General features: G+C 40.5%; 2 protein-coding genes across 2 annotated transcripts in view; one reads left to right on the top strand and one right to left on the bottom strand.

The window, feature by feature from the left end:
- LOC115226209 (docking protein 5-like) overlaps nucleotides 1-18222 on the top strand; it is a 35975-nt gene extending 17753 nt beyond the window's left edge. Inside the window, exons 2-8 of the mRNA XM_029797228.2 lie at nucleotides 3010-3229; nucleotides 9480-9605; nucleotides 10962-11154; nucleotides 12436-12580; nucleotides 12953-13007; nucleotides 13907-13924; nucleotides 17892-18222. Of these exons, the coding sequence (XP_029653088.1) occupies nucleotides 3010-3229; nucleotides 9480-9605; nucleotides 10962-11154; nucleotides 12436-12580; nucleotides 12953-13007; nucleotides 13907-13917 (750 nt within the window). The 3' untranslated portion in view covers nucleotides 13918-13924; nucleotides 17892-18222. The remainder of the gene's footprint in view (nucleotides 1-3009; nucleotides 3230-9479; nucleotides 9606-10961; nucleotides 11155-12435; nucleotides 12581-12952; nucleotides 13008-13906; nucleotides 13925-17891) is intronic.
- A 3697-nt stretch (nucleotides 18223-21919) lies between these two features.
- The window catches only part of LOC115226124, a 3355-nt gene continuing 2774 nt past the window's right edge, over nucleotides 21920-22500 (bottom strand). Inside the window, exon 2 of the mRNA XM_029797110.2 lies at nucleotides 21920-22500. This exon is cut by the window's right edge and continues 260 nt beyond it. The gene's annotated coding sequence lies outside the window, so the exon portion shown is untranslated.

Below are 22500 nucleotides of genomic sequence, written 5' to 3'. Positions count from 1 at the left end.
CTAACAACTGATGCCGGCAGTTTGTTTCATGCTTCAGCGTGTGTATGGAGGGGAGATAATCAGGTGTAGTGTTGGTGAATCTCAGGAAGCATGGAAGTTTTGAAGGATGCAGTGCTCCGACAACTAACAACTGATGCTGGCAGTTTGTTCCATGCTTCAGCGTGTGTATGGAGGGAGAGGAGAAGAGTGCAGTGTGTGGTGTGAATAGGAAGCATGGATCCATGGAAGTTTTGAAGGATGCCTGATCAACGACAACTAACAACTGATGCCAGCAGTTTGTTCCATGCTTCAGCGTGTGTATGGAGGGGAGATAATCAGGTGTGTAGTGTTTGTGCGAATGTGCAGGAGCAGTTTTGAAGGATGCAGCAGGATGATCCGACAACTAACTAACAACTGATGCCAGCAGTTTGTTCCTCATGCTTCAGCGTGTGTATGGAGGGGAGAAGATCAGTGTAGTGTGTGGTGAATCTCAGGAAGCATGGAAGTTTTGAAGGATGCAGTGATCCGACAACTAACAACTGATGCCAGCAGTTTGTTCCATGCTTCAGCGTGTGTATGGAGGGGAGAGAAGAATCAGGTGTAGTGTTGGTGAATCTCAGGAAGCATGGAAGTTTTGAAGGATGCGGTGATCCGACAACTAACAACTGATGCTGGCAGTTTGTTCCATGCTTCAGCGTGTGTTGGAGGGAGAAGATCAGGGTGTTAGTGTTGGTGAATCTCAGGAAGCATGGAAGTTTTGAAGGATGCAGTGCTCCGACAACTAACAGCTGATGCCAGAAGTTTGTTCCATGCTTCAGCGTTTGTATGGAGGGGAGATGATTAGGTGTAGTGTTGGTGAATCTCAGGAAGCATGGAAGTTTTGAAGGATGCAGTGCTCCGACAACTAACAACTGATGCTGGCAGTTTGTTCCATGCTTCAGCATGTGTATGGAGGGGAGATGATTAGGTGTAGTGTTGGTGAATCTCAGGAAGCATGGAAGTTTTGAAGGATGCAGTGCTCCGACAACTAACAACTGATGCCAGCAGTTTGTTCCATGCTTCAGCGTGTGTATGGAGGGGAGAAGATCAGGTGTAGTGTTGGTGAATCTCAGGAAGCATGGAAGTTTTGAAGGATGCAGTGCTCCGACAACTAACAACTGATGCCGGCAGTTTGTTCCATGCTTCAGCGTGTGTATGGAGGGGAGATAATCAGGTGTAGTGTTGGTGAATCTCAGGAAGCATGGAGTTTTGAAGGATGCAGTGCTCCGACAACTAAAAACTGATGCCAGCAGTTGTTCCATGCTTCAGCGTGTGTATGGAGGGGAGAAAATCAGGTGTAGTGTTGGTGAATCTCAGGAAGCATGGAAGTTTTGAAGGATGCAGTGATCCGACAACTAAAAACTGATGCTGGCAGTTTGTTCCATGCTTCAGCGTGTGTATGGAGGGGAGAAGATCAGGTGTGTAGTGTTGGTGAATCTCAGGAAGCATGGAAGTTTGAAGGATGCAGTGCTCCGACAACTAACAACTGATGCCGGCAGTTTGTTCCATGCTTCAGCGTGTGTATGGAGGGGAGAAAATCAGGTGTAGTGTTGGTGAATCTCAGGAAGCATGGAAGTTTTGAAGGATGCAGTGCTCCGACAACTAACAACTGATGCTGGCAGTTTGTTCCATGCTTCAGCGTGTGTATGGAGGGGAGAAGATCAGGTGTAGTGTTGGTGAATCTCAGGAAGCATGGAAGTTTTGAAGGATGCAGTGCTCCGACAACTAACAACTGATGCTGGCAGTTTGTTCCATGCTTCAGCGTGTGTATGGAGGGGAGAAGATCAGGTGTAGTGTTGGTGAATCTCAGGAAGCATGGAAGTTTTGAAGGATGCAGTGCTCCGACAACTAACAACTGATGCTGGCAGTTTGTTCCATGCTTCAGCGTGTGTATGGAGGGGAGAAAATCAGGTGTAGTGTTGGTGAATCTCAGGAAGCATGGAAGTTTTGAAGGATGCAGTGCTCCGACAACTAACAACTGATGCTGGCAGTTTGTTCCATGCTTCAGTGTGTGTATGGAGGGGAGAAGATCAGGTGTAGTGTTGGTGAATCTCAGGAAGCATGGAAGTTTTGAAGGATGCAGTGCTCCGACAACTAACAACTGATGCCAGCAGTTTGTTCCATGCTTCAGCAACTCTAAGCGTGAAAAAATGTTTCCGAAAGCCATGGAAGGAGCTGTGCTGTTTTCTGACTTTGTAAACATGTCCACGTGTGTTAGATGGGTGGTGTTTGAAAAGGTGCTTTGAGTTATCTTCAAGGTTTCAATGAGTCGATTGTTTGTTTTTAGAATGACATTGTAGGGAAAGTGTGAGAGGCTGGATCTGGCCTTGCTTTGAATTAATCATGGATTATTGCATACCTTCAAATATGTGATTGTTTTGTTATCTTGTGTAGGTCTATGCTCCAAGCATGTGTACTTCAGAAGATGTATGTATGTATGTATGTATGTATATATGTATGTATGTATGTGTGTGTGGTGTGTGTGTGTGTATGTATGAATGTATGTATGTATGTATATATCAAAATCAGAATCAAAATTGAAATCGATCAACATCAATGGAAATTGTAGCTGTGATACCAGTGCCGGGGGCACATAAGAGAACCATCCGAACATGGCCGTTGCCAGTGCTCCCCAACTGGCCTCCGTGCCGGTGGCACGTAAAAAGCACCATCCGATCGTGGCCGTTTGCCAGCCTTGCCTGGCACCTGTGTCGGTGGCACACAAAAAGTACCATCCGATTGTGGCCGTTTGCCAGCCTCGTCTGGCACCTGTGTCGGTGGCACGTAAAAAGCAGCCACTACACTCACTGAGTGGTTGGCGTTAGGAAGGGCATCCAGCCGTAGAAACACTACCAGATCTGACTGGGCCTGATGCAGCCTTCTGGCTTCCCAGACCCCAGTTGCACCGTCCAACCCATGCTAGCATGGAAAGCGGACGCTAAATGATGATGATGGTGTTGATGATGATTTGCTCTTCTTGTTTCTTTCTAGATATGGTGGAGACGATGGTTAGTGTTGCACCGAGCCACGAGCAAAGGGCCGACGCGCCTCTCAGTTTATTCCAGCCGAAAGAAGACAAATAATGAACCAAAGGCAACGCTTTTCATGAAATCGGTACGAGAGGTACAACGGCTGTCCAGCAAAATAAAGAGATCTGCCATTGCAATTCTGACAAGAGAGGATTATTCTTGGGAGCTTTCCTTTGAAACAGGTAAGAAAAGTATTTTGGACAAAGACTATACCTGTATATATATATATGTATATGTAAGTACATATGTGTGTGTATATTGTATATATGCATATACATATGTTCATTTGAGTATATATATAATATATAATAATAATGAAATTATTGTATACAGTGCTCAGGTGCACCACAACTTGTCAGAAAGTGGTTTTCAACCAGGGTTCCGCCAGTACAGTCCAGGGGTTCCGCAAGAAGTTACAAAACTGCTAAAATCGGCAGTAATTTTTAAGTCCCCTATGCAGATATGTGTACATAAGACTATTAAATTATTGCACTGAGGTTCCTTGAGCCAGTGGAATATTTCCTTGGGGTTCCGCTCCAGCAAAAAGTTTGAAAAGCACTGGTATAGAGTATATGCAGTAATGTAAAAATGTGTGGAAAGCGAACAATGTATAAGTCAGATACATGCTATATAAAATTTAAAGGACTGACCACTAAAAGTGGACGGTCAATATGCTAAATATAGACATCAAAATCGCTATTTTCCATGAAGAATGTGTTCTCAAGAAAATAGTGATTTTGACGTCTATATCTAGCATATTGACCGTCCACTTTTAGTGGTCAGTCCTTTAAATTTTGTATGTAAAAAATATTTTAATCATCGGATTTTTTTAATATGCTAGGCCACTGGTTTTAATTGATTATTATCAATTTCTACCCTTATTCAATTTTATATATGTGTTTATATGTATATATATATATATATATACATATGTTTATATGTTTATATGTATATATATATATATATATAATATATATATATATATATATATATATATATATATAAAGTAAATCCAAACAAGAAAACACAAAAACACAACAACGCGAGTACGTGGAAGAAATATAGTATTATTGGACGCTGAGGAAAGAAGGGAAGAAGGAGGGTTTAACGTTTCGAGCAGAGCTCTTCGTCGGAAACATAGGAGAAGGAAAGATCCAGAGAAGGGAAGACAGAGGAAAAAAAATCGCCAACGGTACACACGAGGTCACATTTTGATGTATATATATATATATATGTTGCCAGTACCACCAGATTGGCCCTCGTGCCGGTGGCACTTTAAAAGCACCCACTACACTCTCGGAGTGGTTGGCGTTAGGAAGGGCATCAAGCTGTAGAAACTCTGCCAGATCAGATTGGGGCCTGGCGCAGCCATCTGGCTCGCCAGTCCTCAGTCAAATCGTCCAACCCATGCTACCATGGAAAGCGGACGTTAAACGATGATGATGATATATATGTGAAGGCACATATTATATATATGTATACCACCTGACTGGCTCCTCATGCTGGTGGCACGTAAAAGCACCCACTGCACTCTCGGAGTGGTTGGCATCAGGAAGGGCATCCAGCTGTAGAAACTCTGCCAAATCAAGATTGGAGCCTGGTGCTGCCATCTGGTTCGCCAGCCCTCAGTCAAATCGTCCAACCTATGCTAGTATAATGATGATGATGATGATATATATATATATATATACACATATATACACATGCATGTATAGATAAACATTTCCACTGCAAATTTTAACAGATGTTTTGACTTTATTTATGTTTGTGTCATTTTATATCTTATTCTAAATCTCACTCCATACGTACATACATACATACACACATATACATATACAGACATGCACACATACATACATACACACATACATACGCATATATACATACACACACATATATACATACATATACATACATGCACACATATATATACACGCACATATATACATACGTACATATATACATAAGCACACATACATATACAGACATGCACACATACATACATACGCATATATACATATACACACATGTATACATACACGCACATATATACATACGCATACATACATACACACACACATACATACGCATATATACATACACACACATATATACATATGCATATATACATACACACACATATATACATACACGCACATATATACATACACGCACATATATACATACACGCACATATATACATACACGCACATATATACATACGCACACATACATATACATACATACACACATACATACTAGGGCTCGCAAAAAACCGATAATTCCCAAAACCGAGTTCAAGTATAAGTAATTCTCAAAACCGGTTTTCGCGGGTACTACTTAAGAAGAGTGGTCCCGGTGCGCGCATCCGCACTAGCTAGTCATGACTAGTCGATACTTACTTTGTGTTTTATTTACTTTAAAAAAATTATTTTGTGTAAAAGCAATTTATTATTTTGCGTTTTATTTACTTTGCTACGTAGTCGTTGTAGGATCGACTAGTCACGACTAACTAGCGCGGATGCGCGAGTACGCGCACCGGGACCACTGTTCTTAAATAGTACCCGAATTCTTTAGAGATTTCAAATCCATCTGTTACCATCCTGGGCTCTTCATTCATTTTCTTCATTTTGCTTGTTTATTCACGAATGAGTCCATTACCTTCATAAGTAGATGGGACAACAGTAACACTTGCTTTTAGGTTCCCTCCTATTTCATTTTCTTTGTATAATTCTGTTGGGTTCTCAGCATCATGTTCAGGAAATAATCTCCTATATGTTTGTTCAGCATACTTCCTTAAATGTTTTGTTAAAAGGTCCAGAAATTGGCTGACCTTTAAACTTCCTTGGGTTATGTAAATACCTGAAAAGAGTCAAGGTTTCCACATTTCTTCTCTTATTATTTCTATGCATAAGTCTTTCACGAAGATTTAGAGCCAAAGGGTTGCCGAAATTATTAAGTTTATTCAATAAAAATTCCATAGAATATTCCTCTTTCACTAAACCCGAATCATCAGCGCAAATAGCCTCCAAAATAATTTCTACTGAATGCAGAATTTCATATAGTAAATCGAGAGATTTCCATTCTTCGTCAGCGATGGGCATCTGTGGAAAGTTCTGCTCGTAGAGCATTTGGAATGCAGCTTTTCAATTCCAAACAATCTCTCAATCATATGGAATTCCCAAATTCCACCGAGTTCTGCCAATCCAGTAGAAGTTTATATTCTCTGTTATCAAAGTTCGCTCGTACAAAATCTTGCAAAATTTCATTTTTTGTAGGAGATTTACGGAAAAGTATTGAAATTTTTCTTACCTTCTTTAAAACTTTGTTAAATTCAGGTTTTAGCTGGGGAAAACAAGCATTTTCGTGAGCCAAATCTGTTTGACAGTTGGCTTATGTCAGCTTCATCATCACTATCGTCTGTTACGGCGATCACTGTCGTCTGTAATGGCGGTCACTATCGTCTGTTTTAGCGATCTCTTCACTTTTTTTATCAAAAAATCTGGAACTGGTTATTATTACATATGCTCAACGGGAAAGATCAGCCGACTGAAGACTAGCAGCATCCCCTTGACTTGCTATGAATAAACTCTGTTACCTGCAAATTCAAAGAGTCTGCCAGGGGTTAGCGAAGGAGATGACAAGGTGCTGATCTAAGGTTCAAGGGGAAAGAAGGTGAGAATTGATATGTTGCGACATGTTTCAATGAAACAGACAGAACTAAAGCCGACCAACAACAGTTCAATTCAGTTTCAACGATATTTCTTGAACAGAAAAAAAGGGAGAAATGTTTTTTACGAAAATAAAAAGGATCTTTTCTGTTTGATGGACGGAATTTTCTAGTAAACTAAAAAATTTGAAACTTCGTATACTGGTAGAATGTGTCAAAAGAAAACATTATTGTAAACAGCAGATCTTTTCACTTTGACCGGCACATTTAAAAAATAGTTATTTGTGACAAAACACTTTTAAACTTCGTATACTGGTAGAATGACAGGAAGCGCAATGGCCCAGTGGTTAGGGCAGCAGACTCGCGGTCATAGGATCGCGGTTTCGATTCCCAGACCGGGCGATGTGAGTGTTCATCCCCGGCAGGGGATGGTGGTGATCCTTGCTGTACTCTTTCACCACAACTTTCTCTCACCCTTACTTCCTGTTTCTGTTGTACCTGTATCTCAAAGGGCCGGCCTTGTCACTCTCTGTGTCACGCTGAATATCCCCGAGAACTTCGTTAAGGGTACACGTGTCTGTGGAGTGCTCAGCCACTGTTCCGTTGATTCGGATCAACCGGAACCCTTGTCATCGTAACCGACGGAGTGCTTCCAACAACTGGTAGAATGTGTTACATAAAACATCTTTTATTGAAAAGATCCGAAACAACAAACCTTAAAATCGGTTTCGGTTTATATTAAGGAATAAAGACATTGTGAGTCAGAATCAGAGTCAGTATAGTTTTACCGCCTCCGACTCCATGACTCCGACTCGGACACCACAGCCCTAGAAACAAGTAAAAGATAAAAGATGTGTGAGAAAGAGAGATAGATGTGAAAGTGTGTTACTCAGTGATTTGGTGCTGCCCTCGTGAGATTGAAAGACTGGGTGTTGGGCGGTGAGCAAAACAGAGCACAGATACTCTTTTACTTGTTTCAGTCATTTGACTGTGACCATGCTGGAGCACCGCCTTTTAGTCGAGCAAATCGACCCCAGGACTTACTCTTTGTAAGCCTAGTACTTATTCTATCGGTCTGTTTTGCCGAACCGCTAAGTTACGGGGATGTAAATACACCACCATCGGTTGTCAAGCGATGTTGGGGGAACAAACACAGACACACAAACATACACATATATATATACACATACATGACAGGCTTCTTTCAGTTTCCGTCTACCAAATCCACTCACAAGGCTTTGGTCAGCCCAAGGCTATAGTAGAAGACACCTGCCCAAGGTGCCATGCAGTGGGACTGAACCCGGAACTATGTGGTTGGTAAGCAAGCTACTTACCACGCAGCCACTCCTATGCCTATATATATATATATACGATGGGCTTCTTTCAGTTTCCGTCTACCAAATCCACTCACAAGGCATTGGTCGGCCCGGGGCTATAGCAGAAGACACTTGCCCAAGTTGCCACGCAGTGGGACTGAACCCGGAACTATGTGGTTGGTAAGCAAGCTACTTACCACACAGCCACTCCTATGCCTATATATATATATATATATATATACGATGGGCTTCTTTCAGTTTCTGTCTACCAAATCCACTCACAAGGCATTGGTCGGCCCGGGGCTATAGCAGAAGACACTTGCCCAAGTTGCCACGCAGTGGGACTGAACCCGGAACTATGTGGTTGGTAAGCAAGCTACTTACCACACAGCCACTCCTATGCCTATATACATATATATATATATATATACGATGGGCTTCTTTCAGTTTCCATCTACCAAATCCACTCACAAGGCTTTGGTCAGCCCGAGACTATAGTAGAAGACACTTGCCCAAGGTGCCACGCAGTGGGACTGAACCCAGAACTATGTGGTTGGTAAGCAAGCTACTTACCACACAGCCACTCCTAAGCCACAGACGTGGCTGTGGGGTAAGAAATCGTTTCCTATCCACATGCTTCCATGTTCAGTCCTACCGCATGGCATCTTGGGCAAGTCTTCTACAATATCCTCGGGTGGACCAAAGCTTTGGGAACGAATCTGGTAGATGGAAACTGAAAGAAGCCTGTTGTGTATGTATGTATACAGGAATGGCTGTGTGGTAAGTAGCTTGCTTACCAACCACATGGTTCCGGGTTCAGTCCCACTGCATGGCACCTTGGGCAAGTGTCTTCTACTATAGCCTTGGGCCGACCAAAGCCTTGTGACTAGATTTGGTAGACGGAAACTGAAAGAAGCCCATCATATATATGTGTGCGTGTATGTGTGTGTATATGTTTGTGTGTCTGTGTTTGTCCTCCCAACATCGCTTGACAACCGATGCTGGTGTGTTTATGTCCCCGTAACTTAGTGGTTCGGCAAAAGAGATCGATAGAATAAGTACCAGGCTTACAAAGAATAAGTCCTGGGGTCGATGTGTTCGACTAAAGGCGGTGCTCCAGCATGGCCACAGTCAAATGACTGAAACAAGTAAAAGAATATGATGGTGGTAGTGGTGGTGGTGGTGGTGGTACTGGTGTTTGTGGTGCTGGTGGTGGTAGTGGTGCTGGTGGTTGTGGTGGTGGTAGTGGTGGTTGTGGTGGTGATGGTTGTGGTGGTTATGGTGGTGTTGATGGTGGTGGTAGTGGTTGTGGTGGTAATGGTGGTGATGGTGGTTGTGGTGGTGGCGGTGGTAGTGGTGGTGGTGGTGGTGGTGGTGGTGGTGGTGGTGGTTTTGATGATGATGTCTTCCATTGCTTCCATATGCCTTTGTTCCTTTCATTGACAGATGGCGATGCCGAAGATTGGCTAAACGTGGTTCTCTTGGAACACCAGAAGAGAGGTGACGCCAAGTTCTTCACATCTCCGGGAATCCACAAGCAGATCCGGTCTGACTTGAAGGCCGACCAATATGGTAAGTAGAGATCAATTCCATTGCTCCTGGGCCCTTGAGCACATTGAGCAGTGAGTTGATGCGACTAGTTTCTCTGGGCTGCAAACTTTTCTACATCCAGGGGCAGGCATGGCTGTGCGGTAAGAAGCTTGCTTCCCAACCACATGGTTCTGGGTTCAGTCCCACTGCGTGGCACCTTGGGCAAGTGTCTTCTACTATAGCCTCGGGATGACCAAAGCCTTGTGAGTGGATTTGGTAGACGGAAAATGAAAGCAAGCCCATCGTATATATGTATGTATATATATATATATATATATATATATATATATATATATATATGGTTGTGTGGTAAGTAGCTTGCTTACCAACCACATGGTTCTGGGTTCAGTCCCACTGTGTGACACCTTGGGTAAATGTCATCTATTATAGCCTCGGGATGACCAAAGCCTTGTGAGTGGATTTGGTAGAGGGAAACTGAAAGAAGTCCATCGTATATATGTGTAATATATATATGACGGAATGCACACATCCATTTCTAAGTAAGTGTGTTCTTAATATATATATATATATATTATATATAATATATATATATATATATATATATATATATATATATATATATATATATATGTATGTGTGTATATATATATATATATACATATATCTACATATATAGTTAATCCGAACAAGAAAGCACAAAAAAACACAACAACGCGAGGACGTGGAACAAATATGGTATTATTGGATGCTCAGGAAAGAAGGAAAGAAGGAGGGTTTAACGTTTCGATCGGAGCTCTTCGTCGGAAACATAGGAGAAGGAAAGATCCAGTGAAGGGAAGAGAGAGGGAAAAAAATCGCCAACGGTACACACAAGGTCACATTTTGAAATATATATATATATATATATATATATATATTCACACGCATATCAATAATATTAATACACCAATTTGTTTTTTGTATGTACCTGATGCGTGTGTCACGCTTAAGAGAGAGAAATTGTTGAAAGAAATTTTGTTGCTTAAATAAAAAATTTTTTAACTAGATCCCTTGTAATTTCTGGAAGAGATTTGAAACCACCACCTATGTGTTGTATTACTACTTCTCAACACCCATGCCTACTGGTTCACCGAAGCAGCAATAATCTTAATAATGATACTCAAACTTGACGCATGTGTTGAGCAAGGAAGAGAGGAAGTGGCTGAATTCCTTTGAATATCCTTTTTACCATTGAAGTGAAATTGACCCCTGGCTGAGGAGCAAGATCTGGCCACAAAACGGAATTCTTGGGCCAGATATAACCGACATATATGCTAAAGGGTTAAGCAAAATATTTTGTGCTAGATTGTTCACTTTATCTTTTACCTTTCTTTCCAGATGTCTATCCGGTCTGTCCTATGGCATATACTCCACTGGGAGATTTCCATGGGGAATGTCTGATGGTTCTTACGCCAGAAACAATCCATCTTCTTGATGCTGGACAACCAACCTGTTGCCTAGCAACGTGGCAAATGAAACAACTGAAGAAGTTCCAACTGAATTCTCGCTGCCTCAGTTTGGAGGTCGGCAAGTAAGTAACATGTGTGTGTGTGTGTGTGTTTTCATCATCTGACGCAAGATCACGTCCTCCAATGCCCCCCTCCTCTAAAAGAATCTTACGAAGCTACTTGCTGACCCTTATGGTGCTGGTGCCACATGAAAAGGATCCAGTCCACACTGTAAAGTGGTTGGCATTTGGAATGGAAAAAATAACTGTTAAAATCGAACTGCACTCTTCAAAACTTGCACTAAGAACAAGGGCAAGGTAAAATTACTACCTGCTTTTATAGCAAGTTGATGCAGGTAATTTATCCCATCCCCCTCCAACTTTTAGTTCATGCAGTTGAAAAAACTACATTAACAAAACTGTCTGACAAACGGGAACGTGAAACTCCAAGTAACAGCTTTTGTTGAAATTCTGCTGCTTTTAAATAAAGCATATTACTCTACCCCTGGTATTTGAGTACTCTTTTTTCCCACCTTGTTTCACATTTATGTGTTTACTCCGGTATATACATATATATATATATATATATGGAAATTGCAGATGTGTTACCAGTGCCGGTGGCATGTAAGAGAACTTTCCGTTTCGCGACCGTTGCCAGCACCGCCCCGTTTCGTGTCCGTTGCCAGCCTCGCCTGGCCCTCGTGCTGGTGGCACATAAAAAGCACCATCCGTTCGTGGCCGTTTGCCAGCTCTGTCTGGCACCAGTGCGGGTGGCACGTAAAAAGCACCCACTACACTCACGGAGTGGTGGCGTTAGGAAGGGCATCCAGCCGTAGAAACACTGCCAGATTTGACTGGGCCTGATGAAGCCTTCTGGCTTCACAGACCCCAGTAGAACCGTCCAACCCATGCTAGCATGGAAAACGGACGCTAAATGATGATGATGATGATGATGATATTGGGTTGGTGCATAATTATTGTGGCATTTTTTCAACAAATTTTATTCAACAAAAAACAATAACAACATGTAACTGAAACATCTTTAAATGATTATCCCGGAGCATATTCACCATCTACCTCAATTACTGCTTCCCATTTGCTTGGCAGACGGTCAGACCGTCATTTTAACGTGAAATAACTTCATAAATATAAACTTTTCTCAAAAACACTAAGAGTAAAAGATGGTTTATATGACACATTCTACCAGTGTCCAAAGTTTGAAAGTGTTTAATTACAAAAAATTATTTCTTAAATCTGTCGGTCAAAACGTAAAGATCCAAAATTTCTCCCCTAAACACATCTCTTCTTCTCACACCTTTACTCACTCGGTCCTTTTTGCCTCTATCTTTCTTCCTCTCTTTCTAGGAGCTGTGATAGTCCAGGTGGTTCTTTTGTGTTCAGTAGTATTTATAGTGAAGACATCTTTGAACAACTGCGGCAGCAAGCTCACGTTTTTGCTCAAGACCTCGATCTAGACTCTTTGTCGCATTCGGATTCCATTTTATCTCTTGTAAGTAAAACAGCCATTTCTACCCTGTCTACTAGCAGTAATGCCCGGCGTTGCTCGGGTTTGTTTTATATATATATATATAAATTAGAAATAAAACACCTTTTATCTATTCAATAATGAAAAATTAAATTATACCATTTAGAAAAATTTTATTTACTATTTTGCACATTACTTAATCATTCTTATATGTTTTATCTTATATCTAATCTTTCTATAATAAGTAATTTTTCAAAATGGTATAATTTAGTTTTTCATTATTAAATTGATAAAAGGTGGGTTTTTTCTCAATTGAATTTTTCCCTGTAAGTTTGGAATAATATTCCCTCATATTATTATTACGTATATATATATATCTGTAATGTCTCTTTCCAGGATTCCTCTAAATCTTTTGAAAACCTGACACTTGTTCTGACCAATAACGAACCAGGTAAGAAATAGAAGGTATTTTCTAATTAATGAATGAATGAAAGAGTGGCTGTGTGGTAATTAGCTTGCTTACCAATCACATGGTTCTGGGTTCAGTCCCACTGCGTACCACCTTGGGCAAGTGTCTTCTACTATAGCCTCAGGCTGACCAAAGTCTTGTGGGTGGATTTGATAGACGGAAACTAAAAGACGCCTGTCGTATATATATATATATATATAAATATTACTTTTCTAAATATCTCAGAGAAATATAAGCAGTGGTGGTACAATAGAGCAGGTGTATACTGTCAACTTAACGTGACAGTCCCATAAAGGGAATCATACTATTGCTATTTAGCCCTAGGAAGCATCAACGCTTGCTGTCATCCTTTTGGGCTCGATTAAATAAGTACCAGTTATGTACTGGGGTCAATGTAATTGACTGGTCCACCCCGTCTCCAAAAATTTCAGGCCTTGTGACTAGAGTAGAAAAGATCAACATCATCATCATCATCATCATCATCATCAGTATATTATCATTATTATCATTATTATTATTATTATTATTATATTATTATTATTATTATTATTATTAATAATAATAATGATGATGATGATGATGAGGAGGAGGAGGAGGAGGTGACGAGCTGGTAGAATTGTTTCCTTGCTTAGTGTCATTTCTTCTGTCTTCATGTTCTGAGCTCAAATTCCACCAAGGTCAACTTTGCTTTTTGCTCCTTTCAGGGGTCGATAAAATAAGTGCCAGTTGAGCATTGGGGGTCGATGTAATCGACTTACTCCCTCCCACAAAATTGCCGGCCTTGTGCCAAAATGTGAAACCATTATTATTAATGTTGCTTTTCTTTTTCTTTTTTCTTTCCATTGTCCCTTTTTCCGCCTGTCTTCTCCACAATCTTCCAGAAAATGAATAAAAACTATGTAAGTATATATATTTATATATATAGATATATACCGTAAATCCTGGAGTATAATCCGCCCTTGAGTATAGTACGCAGGGGATTTTTGGGGGGCTGTACCTCTGAAAAACCTAAACCTTGTGTATAATACGCACCCCTTCTCTAACTTGAGTCAAGGAGGTCTATATAACGTCCTTGGTTTGTAAAAATGTATACGGTAACGTCCTTTATTATTATTGTATATATAACATAATGCAAACGTGTATACGCAGGGGATTTTTAGGGGGCTGTACCTCTGGAAAACCTAGACCTTGTGTATAATACGCACCCCTTCTCTAACTTGAGTCAAGGAGGTCTATATAACGTCCTTGGTTTGTAAAAATGTATATGGTAACGTCCTTTATTATTATTGTATATATAACATAATGCAAACGTGTATACGCAGGGGATTTTTAGGAGGCTGTACCTCTGAAAATCCTAAACCTTGTGTATAATACGCACCCCTTCTCTAACTTGAGTCAAGGAGGTCTATATAAGGTCCTTGGTTTGTAAAAATGTATACGGTAACGTCCTTTATTATTATTGTATATATAACATAATGCAAACGTGTATACGCAGGGGATTTTTAGGGAGCTCTACCTCTGAAAAATCTAAACCTTGTGTATAATACGCACCCCTTCTCTAACTTGAGTCAAGGAGGTCTATATAACGTCCTTGGTTTGTAAAAACGTATACGGTAACATCCTTTATTATTATTGTATATATAACATAATGCAAACGTGTATACGCAGGGGATTTTTAGGGGGCTGTACCTCTGGAAAACCTAGACCTTGTGTATAATACGCACCCCTTCTCTAATTTGAGTCAAGGAGGTCTATATAACGTCCTTGGTTTGTAAAACTGTATACGGTAACGTCCTTTATTATTATTGTATATATAACATAATGCAACGTGTATACACGGGATTTTTAGGGGGCTGTACCTCTGGAAAACCTAAACCTTGTGTATAATACGCACCCCTTCTCTAACTTGAGTCAAGGAGGTCTATATAACGTCCTTGGTTTGTAAAACTGTATACGGTAACGTCCTTTATTATTATTGTATATATAACATAATGCAAACGTGTATACGCAGGGGGTTTTTAGGGAGCTCTACCTCTGAAGAATCTAAACCTTGTGTATAATATGCACCCCTTCTCTAACTTGAGTCAAGGAGGTCTATATAACGTCCTTGGTTTGTAAAAATGTATACAGTAACGTCCTTTATTATTATTATTGTATATATAACATAATGCAAACGTGTAGCTTTTTTGTGCATTTTGTTTGCAGAAAATCAAGAAATAACAGTAATAACGTTTAATAAATGTTGCTTACTGCAAGTTATGGATGATTCTTCTTTGACTTCATTGCTTTCAGGCTTAGCTTAAGGGATTTTCGCGGCCGACATCACAAAATGCGTCTGAATAAACATTGCCGGACAGCAAATAGAGACTCGGACACTGCTTAGAAAATATTTTCATTTTAAACCTCGTATATAGTACACACTAGGGATTTTGACCTTTAAATTTTGGGGAAAAAATGCGGATTATACTTGAGGATTTATGGTATAATAATGAAATTATTGTATACAGTGCTCAGGTGCACCACAACTTGTCAGAAAGTGTATATAAAGTACATGCAGTAATGTAGAAATGTCTGGAAAGTGAACATGCTTGTGTGTGTATGGAGGGGAGGAGAAAATCAAGTGTAGTGTTGGCGAATCTCAGGAAGCATGGAAGTCTTGAAGGATGCAGTGCTCCGACAACTAACAACCGATGCCGGCAGTTTGTTCCACGCTTCAGCAACTCTCAGCGTGAAAAAATGTTTCCTGAAGTCATGGAAGGAGCTGTGCTGTTTTCTTACTTTGTAAATATGTCCACGGGTGTTAGATGGGTGGAGTTTGAAAAGGTGCTCAGAGTTATTGTTTGTGCGATGGTTGATAATTTTGTGGGTGTCTGCCAGGTCAGCTGCCAGATGTCAGAGTTTCAATGTGTCCATGCCCAGGGAAGAAGTAAGGTGTTCAGGATATGGCAAATGCCTGATGGAGGGTATTCTTTTGGTTGCACGTCGCTGAACAGCTTCCAGACGATTGATATCCTGGGCAAGATAGGGGTTCCAGACCGGTGATGCAAATTCCAGGTGAGGTCTTACCATAGCTATATAAAGCCGCAGAGCGGCTCACAAAGGATTTGGTGAGTGATGCCAAGACACCCTCAGCCTTCTTGACAATTTTGGCGATGTGTTTTGTCCAACGCAAATCACTGTCGACAATAACACCCAGGTCATAAATGTCTGTTCTGTATGTCTTTATAACTGGCTGTTTGTCTATCTATCTATCATCATTTAATATCTGCTTTCCATGCTGGCTTGGGTTGGACAGTTTGACTTAGGACTGGCAAGCCAGGAGGCTGCACCAGGCTCAAATCTGATCTGGCAAGGTTTTTACAGCTGAATGCCCTTCCTAATGCCAACCACTCTGAGAGTGTAGTGGGTGCTTTTTACATGCCACCGACACAGATTAAATAAGTACCAGTTATGCACTGAGGTCAATATAATCGACTTAATCCATTTGTCTCTCCTTGTTTGTCCCCTCTGGGTGTAGCCCCTTGTGGGCAATAAAGAAATAAGAAACATTAGCACGCTAAGCAAAAATGCTTTGCGGTATTTCATCTGCCACTACGTTCTGAGTTCAAATTCCGCCAAGGTCTACTTTGCCTTTTATCCTTTTGGGGTCGATAAATTAAGTACCAGTTACGCACTGGGGTCGATATAATCAACTTAATCCGTTTGTCTGTCCTTGTTTGTCCTCTCTGTGTTTAGCCCCTTGTGGGTAGTAAAGAAATAGGCATTTCCTCTGTTTTTATGTTCTGAGTTCACATTCCGCCAAGGTCGACTTTAACCTTTCATCCTTTCGGAGTCGATGAATTAAGTACCAGTTACGCACTGGGGTCGATATAATCAACTTAATCCGTTTTTCTGTCCTTGTTTGTCCTCTCTGTGTTTAGCCCCTTGTGGGTAGTAAAGAAATAGGTATTTCGTCTGCCATTACGTTCTGAGTTCAAATTCCGCTGAGGTCGACTTTGCCTTTCATCCTTTCGGAGTAGATTAAATAAGTACCAGTTACGCACTGGGGTCGATGTAATCGACTTAATCCGTTTGTCTGTCCTTGTTTAGCCCCTTGTGGGTAATAAAGAAATAGGTATTTCGTCTGCCGCTACGTTCTGAGTTCAAATTCCGCTGAGGTCGAGTTTGCCTTTCATCCTTTTGGAGTAGATTAAATAAGTACCAGTTACGCACAAGGGTCGATGTAATCGACTTAATCCGTTTGTCTGTCCTTGTTTGTCCCCTCTGTGTTTAGCCCCTTGTGGGTAATAAGAAATAGGTATTTCGTCTCCGTTACGTTCTGAGTTCAAATTCCGCTGAGGTCGACTTTGCCTTTCATCCTTTCGGGGTCGATTAAATAAGTACCAGTTACGCACTGGGGTCGATATAATCGACTTAATCCGTTTGTCTGTCCTTGTTTGTCCCCTCTGTGTTTAGCCCCTTGTGGGTAGTAAAGAAATAGGTATTTCGTCTGTTTTTATGTTCTGAGTTCACATTCCGCCAAGGTCGACTTTGCCTTTCATCCTTTCGGAGTCGATTAAATAAGTACCAGTTACGCACTGGGGTTGATGATATAATCGACTTAATCCGTTTGTCTGTCCTTGTTTGTCCTCTCTGTGTTTAGACCCTTGTGGGTAGTAAAGAAATAGGTATTTCGTCTGCCACTACGTTCTGAGTTCAAATTCCACCAAGGTCGACTTTGCCTTTCATCCTTTTGGGGTCGATATAATTAACTTAATCCCTGTCTGTCCTTGTTTGTCCCCTTTTTGTTTAGCCCCTTTGTGGGCAATAAAGAAATAAGAAAGGGTTATATATTCATTTATGTTTGCTTTTGTTTTCTTTCTGCAGAAAAATTATGAAAATATCAGAAAAGAGATTAAAAACAGATGAAAAGATGAGGATAAAATGGTGAAATAATTGTGAAAATGTGATGAAAACGATGAAATAAATTTCTGTGAGATATATCGAAGAGACTGTGATGTTAAGGTGTGGTTTGAGGACGGCACCAGGATGTGATGATCTCATATAGATTCCCCCGCTATGGGGATGGTTGGATACCTACCTGGATATCTTGTGCGAGTTTTGGGGGGACCAGCATGGACCCTTTACCATCTGCTGGAACCCCACACTGGCTGTCCTTCCTTCAAACTTTCTTTTAAAGCAAATATGGTTGTGAGAATGACAAAAATTCAGTGGAAAGTGCCAGGACCTTCTGAAGAAGTTTCGAAGAAACCCTAGAAAAACTGTTTTGCAGAACATTTCGGACGTTCTGAAATGTTCTCTCTTTTACTCTTTTACTTGTTTCAGTCATTTGACTGCGGCCATGCTGGAGTACCACCTTTAGTCGAGTAAATCGACCCCGGGACTTATTATTTGTAAGTCCAGTACTTATTCTATCGGTCTCTTTTGCCGAACCGCTATGTGACGGGGACGTAAACACACCAGCATCGGTTGTCAAGCAATGCTAGGGGGACAAACACAGACACACAAACACACACATGCATATATATATATATATATATATACATATATACGACGGGCTTCTTTCAGTTTCCGTCTACCAAATCCACTCACAAGGCTTTGGTCGGCCCGAGGCTATAGTAGAAGACACATGCCCAAGGTGCCAACCGCTAAGTGACGGGGGACGTAAACACACCAGCATCAGTTGTCAAATAAAGCTAGGGGTACAAACACAGACACACAAACACTCACACATACATAAATATACACGACAGGCTTCTTTCAGTTTCCGTCTACCAAATCCACTCACAAGGCATTGGTCGGCCCGGGGCTATTACAAATATTCTTTGTGTATCACAAAAGCTTTGAGGACACATTCCAGCTCCTTTTTGACCCCTTCTGGAATATTTTGAAATGGAACATTCTAGAACAAACTGGCTCACTTTGAACACTAATTAACGGCGGAGAGATGGGGAATAAATCTGATTAATGTTTGCAGTGTGAAAATAAAGAAAAATGAAAATGTTTGTATTTTAGCCAATGTTTTTTTCTCTCAAGTACATAAACTTATGAGTTTACTAGCAGCATCGCCAGGCGTTGCTGGGGTTTGTTTTGACCCTTTACAATTGGAATTTTTGAACAGTAAGGAAGAGCAAGCCTTCTTCTATCATAGTTTCAATTTTGGTCAATTTGTGCCGCAGGGTCTCGAAGGAGATAGTGTTAGTTGAGGGCTACCAAACCTGCCATACACAGACAACTTCAGCTTTATATATATATATATATATATATATATATATATATATATATATTATATATATATATATACTAGCAGTATCGCCCGGCGTTGGTCGGGTTTATTTCGACCCTTTAGAATTGGAATTTTTGAAAAGTAAATATTTTGCATTATGTAGCTTGTTATTCTCTTTAAGTGAACATTTTTCTGGTTGAAATACACCGAAAAATGGTGACACAGCAGTGAAAAAATCGTTAAAAAATAGGGATTTTCATAGAAAAAAAGCACCTTTTTGATGCAAATAATTTTTGGTGTTAACATGGTCCGATTTGAATTTTTTCTTCTACGGAAGGAAGAGCAAGCCTTCTTCTATCATACTCTTAATTTTGGTCAATTTGCGCCACAGGGTCTCTGGTTGAAATACACCGAAAAATGGCGACACAGCAGCCAAAATATATACATACATATATATATTAATAAAAATGGTAAGATAACAAAAGAAAGATAGAAACGTCATTGATTGGTTGAAATTGCAGTAATTGAAGAAAAAGCCACAACAAATATATTACAAACTATAGAATTTTCTCAATAAAGCAAAGAGAAAAAGATGTTTTATAAACACATTCTACCAGTATACAAAGATTAAAATTTTTTAGTTACATAGAAATTATGTTAAAAATCTACTAATGATATAATAGGATTTTTTTTTAAACATCGAATACATATGAAGGTCCACCTGTGTAAAATAAGAATCAAAGGGTTCCATATGTGAAAAAAATTGGTTGAGATTCACTGGGTTAAACAAGTGTCAGAGGGTTCTGCACAATGGAGGAAGGGAAGTAACTGATGACTTCCTAGAATTGTCTCCCTTCTTTTCAGTCTTAGGTCTGCGGTTATGTTGGGACATGTAATCCCTTGTCTATCGCGGGTGTTCCGTGCCAAAACGTCCCCTACCCGCGATAGGTGAAATTCCGCGAAGTAGAAACAGTACTGGACATACATATATGTATATATATATATGTGGCAAACAGAGTTAAACAGAATGTATTAAAATACACTCACACATGCACAAGTATATGAATTAGCTTTTCCACAAATTCATTTATCATCATCATCGTTCAACGTCTGTTTTCCATGCTAGCATGGGTTGGACGGTTCGACTGGGGTCTGGGAAGCCAGGAGGCTGCACTAGGCTCCAGTCTGATCTGGCAGTGTTTCTATAGCTGGATGCCCTTCCTAATGCCAACCACTCCAAGAGTGTAGTGGGTGATTTTTACTTGCGACCGGCACAGGTGCCAGAGGAAGCTGGCAATGGCCACGATCGGTTGGTGCTTTTTATGTGCCACTGGCACGGAAGTCAGTCAAGGCGGGGCTGGCATTGGCCATGTTCGGATGGTGCTTTTTACGTGCCACCGGCACAGGTATCACAACTACAATTTCCATTTGACTTTTTGATGTTGATGTGCTTGACTCAATAGGTCTCCTCAAGCACGGCATGTGAGTATATATATCATCATCATCATCATCCTTTAAAGTCCGCTTTCCATGCTAGCATGGGTTGGACGATTTGATTGAGGACTGGTGAACCAGATGGTTGCACCAGGCTCCAAACTGATCTGGCAGAGTTTCTACAGCTGGATGTCCTTCCTAACGCCAACCACTCCATGAGTGTAGTGGGTGCTTTTTACATGCCACCAGCACAGGTACCAGGGGAGGCTGGCATCAGCCACCATCGGTTGGTGCTTTTTACATGCTACCGGCACGGAAGCAAGTCAAGGTGGTGCTGGCATCAGCCACGTTCAGACGGTGCTTTTTACGTACCACCTGCACAGGTGTCACAACTACAATTTCCATTTGATATTTATTTCTATGTTGATGTACTTGACTCAATAGGTCTCCTCAAGCACAGCAGGTCGAGTGTCACCGGCACAGGAGCCAGTCAAGGCGGCGCTGGCATCAGCCACATTCGGATGGTGCTTTTTACATGCCACCGGCACAGAAGCCAGTCAAGGCAGTGCTGGCATCGGCCACGTTCGGATGGTGTTTTTTACGTGCCACCATCACGGGTACCACAATTGAGTTTAAAAATTCATTTTAGGTTCAAAAAACGAGAAGACTAATGAACAATATTAAAAATACTAATTTATTATCCATAAGGATTCAAAACATTAGGAGTATTTACACGGAGAGAATGGATGAAATTAACAACAAAGGTATACATAAATATTTTGTTTGTGATTTTATCTCACAAGATCCTTTCCTGTGAAAATCACAAATCAGAAGAGAGACAGTTGCACTTTTAACCCTTTAGCATTTAAGCTTGTCCAAATATTCCACCTGTTTTATGCTGAAAATGGCCAGATCCAGCCTCTCACACCTACCCTGCAATGTCATTCTAAAAATAAACAATGGCCACAGCTCATTAGCTGAAACTGGAAAAATCGAAAAATCAAAATCACATCATTGAAATCTCAAAGCTGTGAGATAATGCAGGATTAATTCAGAACAAGGCCAGATCCAGCTTCTCACACCTACCCTACAATGTCATTCTAAAAATAAATAATCACATCATTGAAGTCTCAAAGCTGTGAGATAATGCAGGATTAATTCAAAACAAGGCCAGATCCAGCCTCTCACACCTACCCTACAATGTCATTCTAAAAATAAATAATCAACATCTTCAAAATCTTGAAGCTACAATTTAATGTATATCATTAATTTTACAAAATGTGAATAAATAAACATTACATTTGATAGAATAACATGAATGCTGAAGGCTTAAGAGGATCGGTCATTCTGCCAATACAAATACACACACTGGTTGTTATTCACTTCATTTTTTTGAAGTTAATAAAACAGTTTGCCTCGGAAACACCATTGGTGTTATGACAGGTCTCAAGAATTACTGCTATTCGCAAAGCATGTATTGGTTAATCTCAAAAGGTCAGCTCAACCATAGATAATCTGGGGCCATTATCACATACACACAGATAACTCGAATTTATTTATTTCAGCTGTGTTAAACTTTCAGTGAAGTGGTCAATGTTGGAGAGACGCAAAACCACATGGGGGCCGCATAAAACCACAATAAAAATAATTTCAATTTAAATTCCCTATTTTAGCAAAATTCTTGACAAAATTAGAAATCAGATTAAAAAAATCTACTTCAATCTCAAATCTGATTCTATTTTTTTTCTTTTCTTTTAATTAAAAAAATTTTTTTTGTTCAAGACAGGAAGGTGTAGTTTGAGAAGGAGGGACGTG

Source organism: Octopus sinensis, linkage group LG29 (assembly GCF_006345805.1).
Source record: "Octopus sinensis linkage group LG29, ASM634580v1, whole genome shotgun sequence".
Classification (NCBI taxonomy): domain Eukaryota; kingdom Metazoa; phylum Mollusca; class Cephalopoda; order Octopoda; family Octopodidae; genus Octopus; species Octopus sinensis.
Note: the sequence above shows the minus strand (reverse complement) of the source record. Positions and strands in the feature narration are given on the sequence as shown.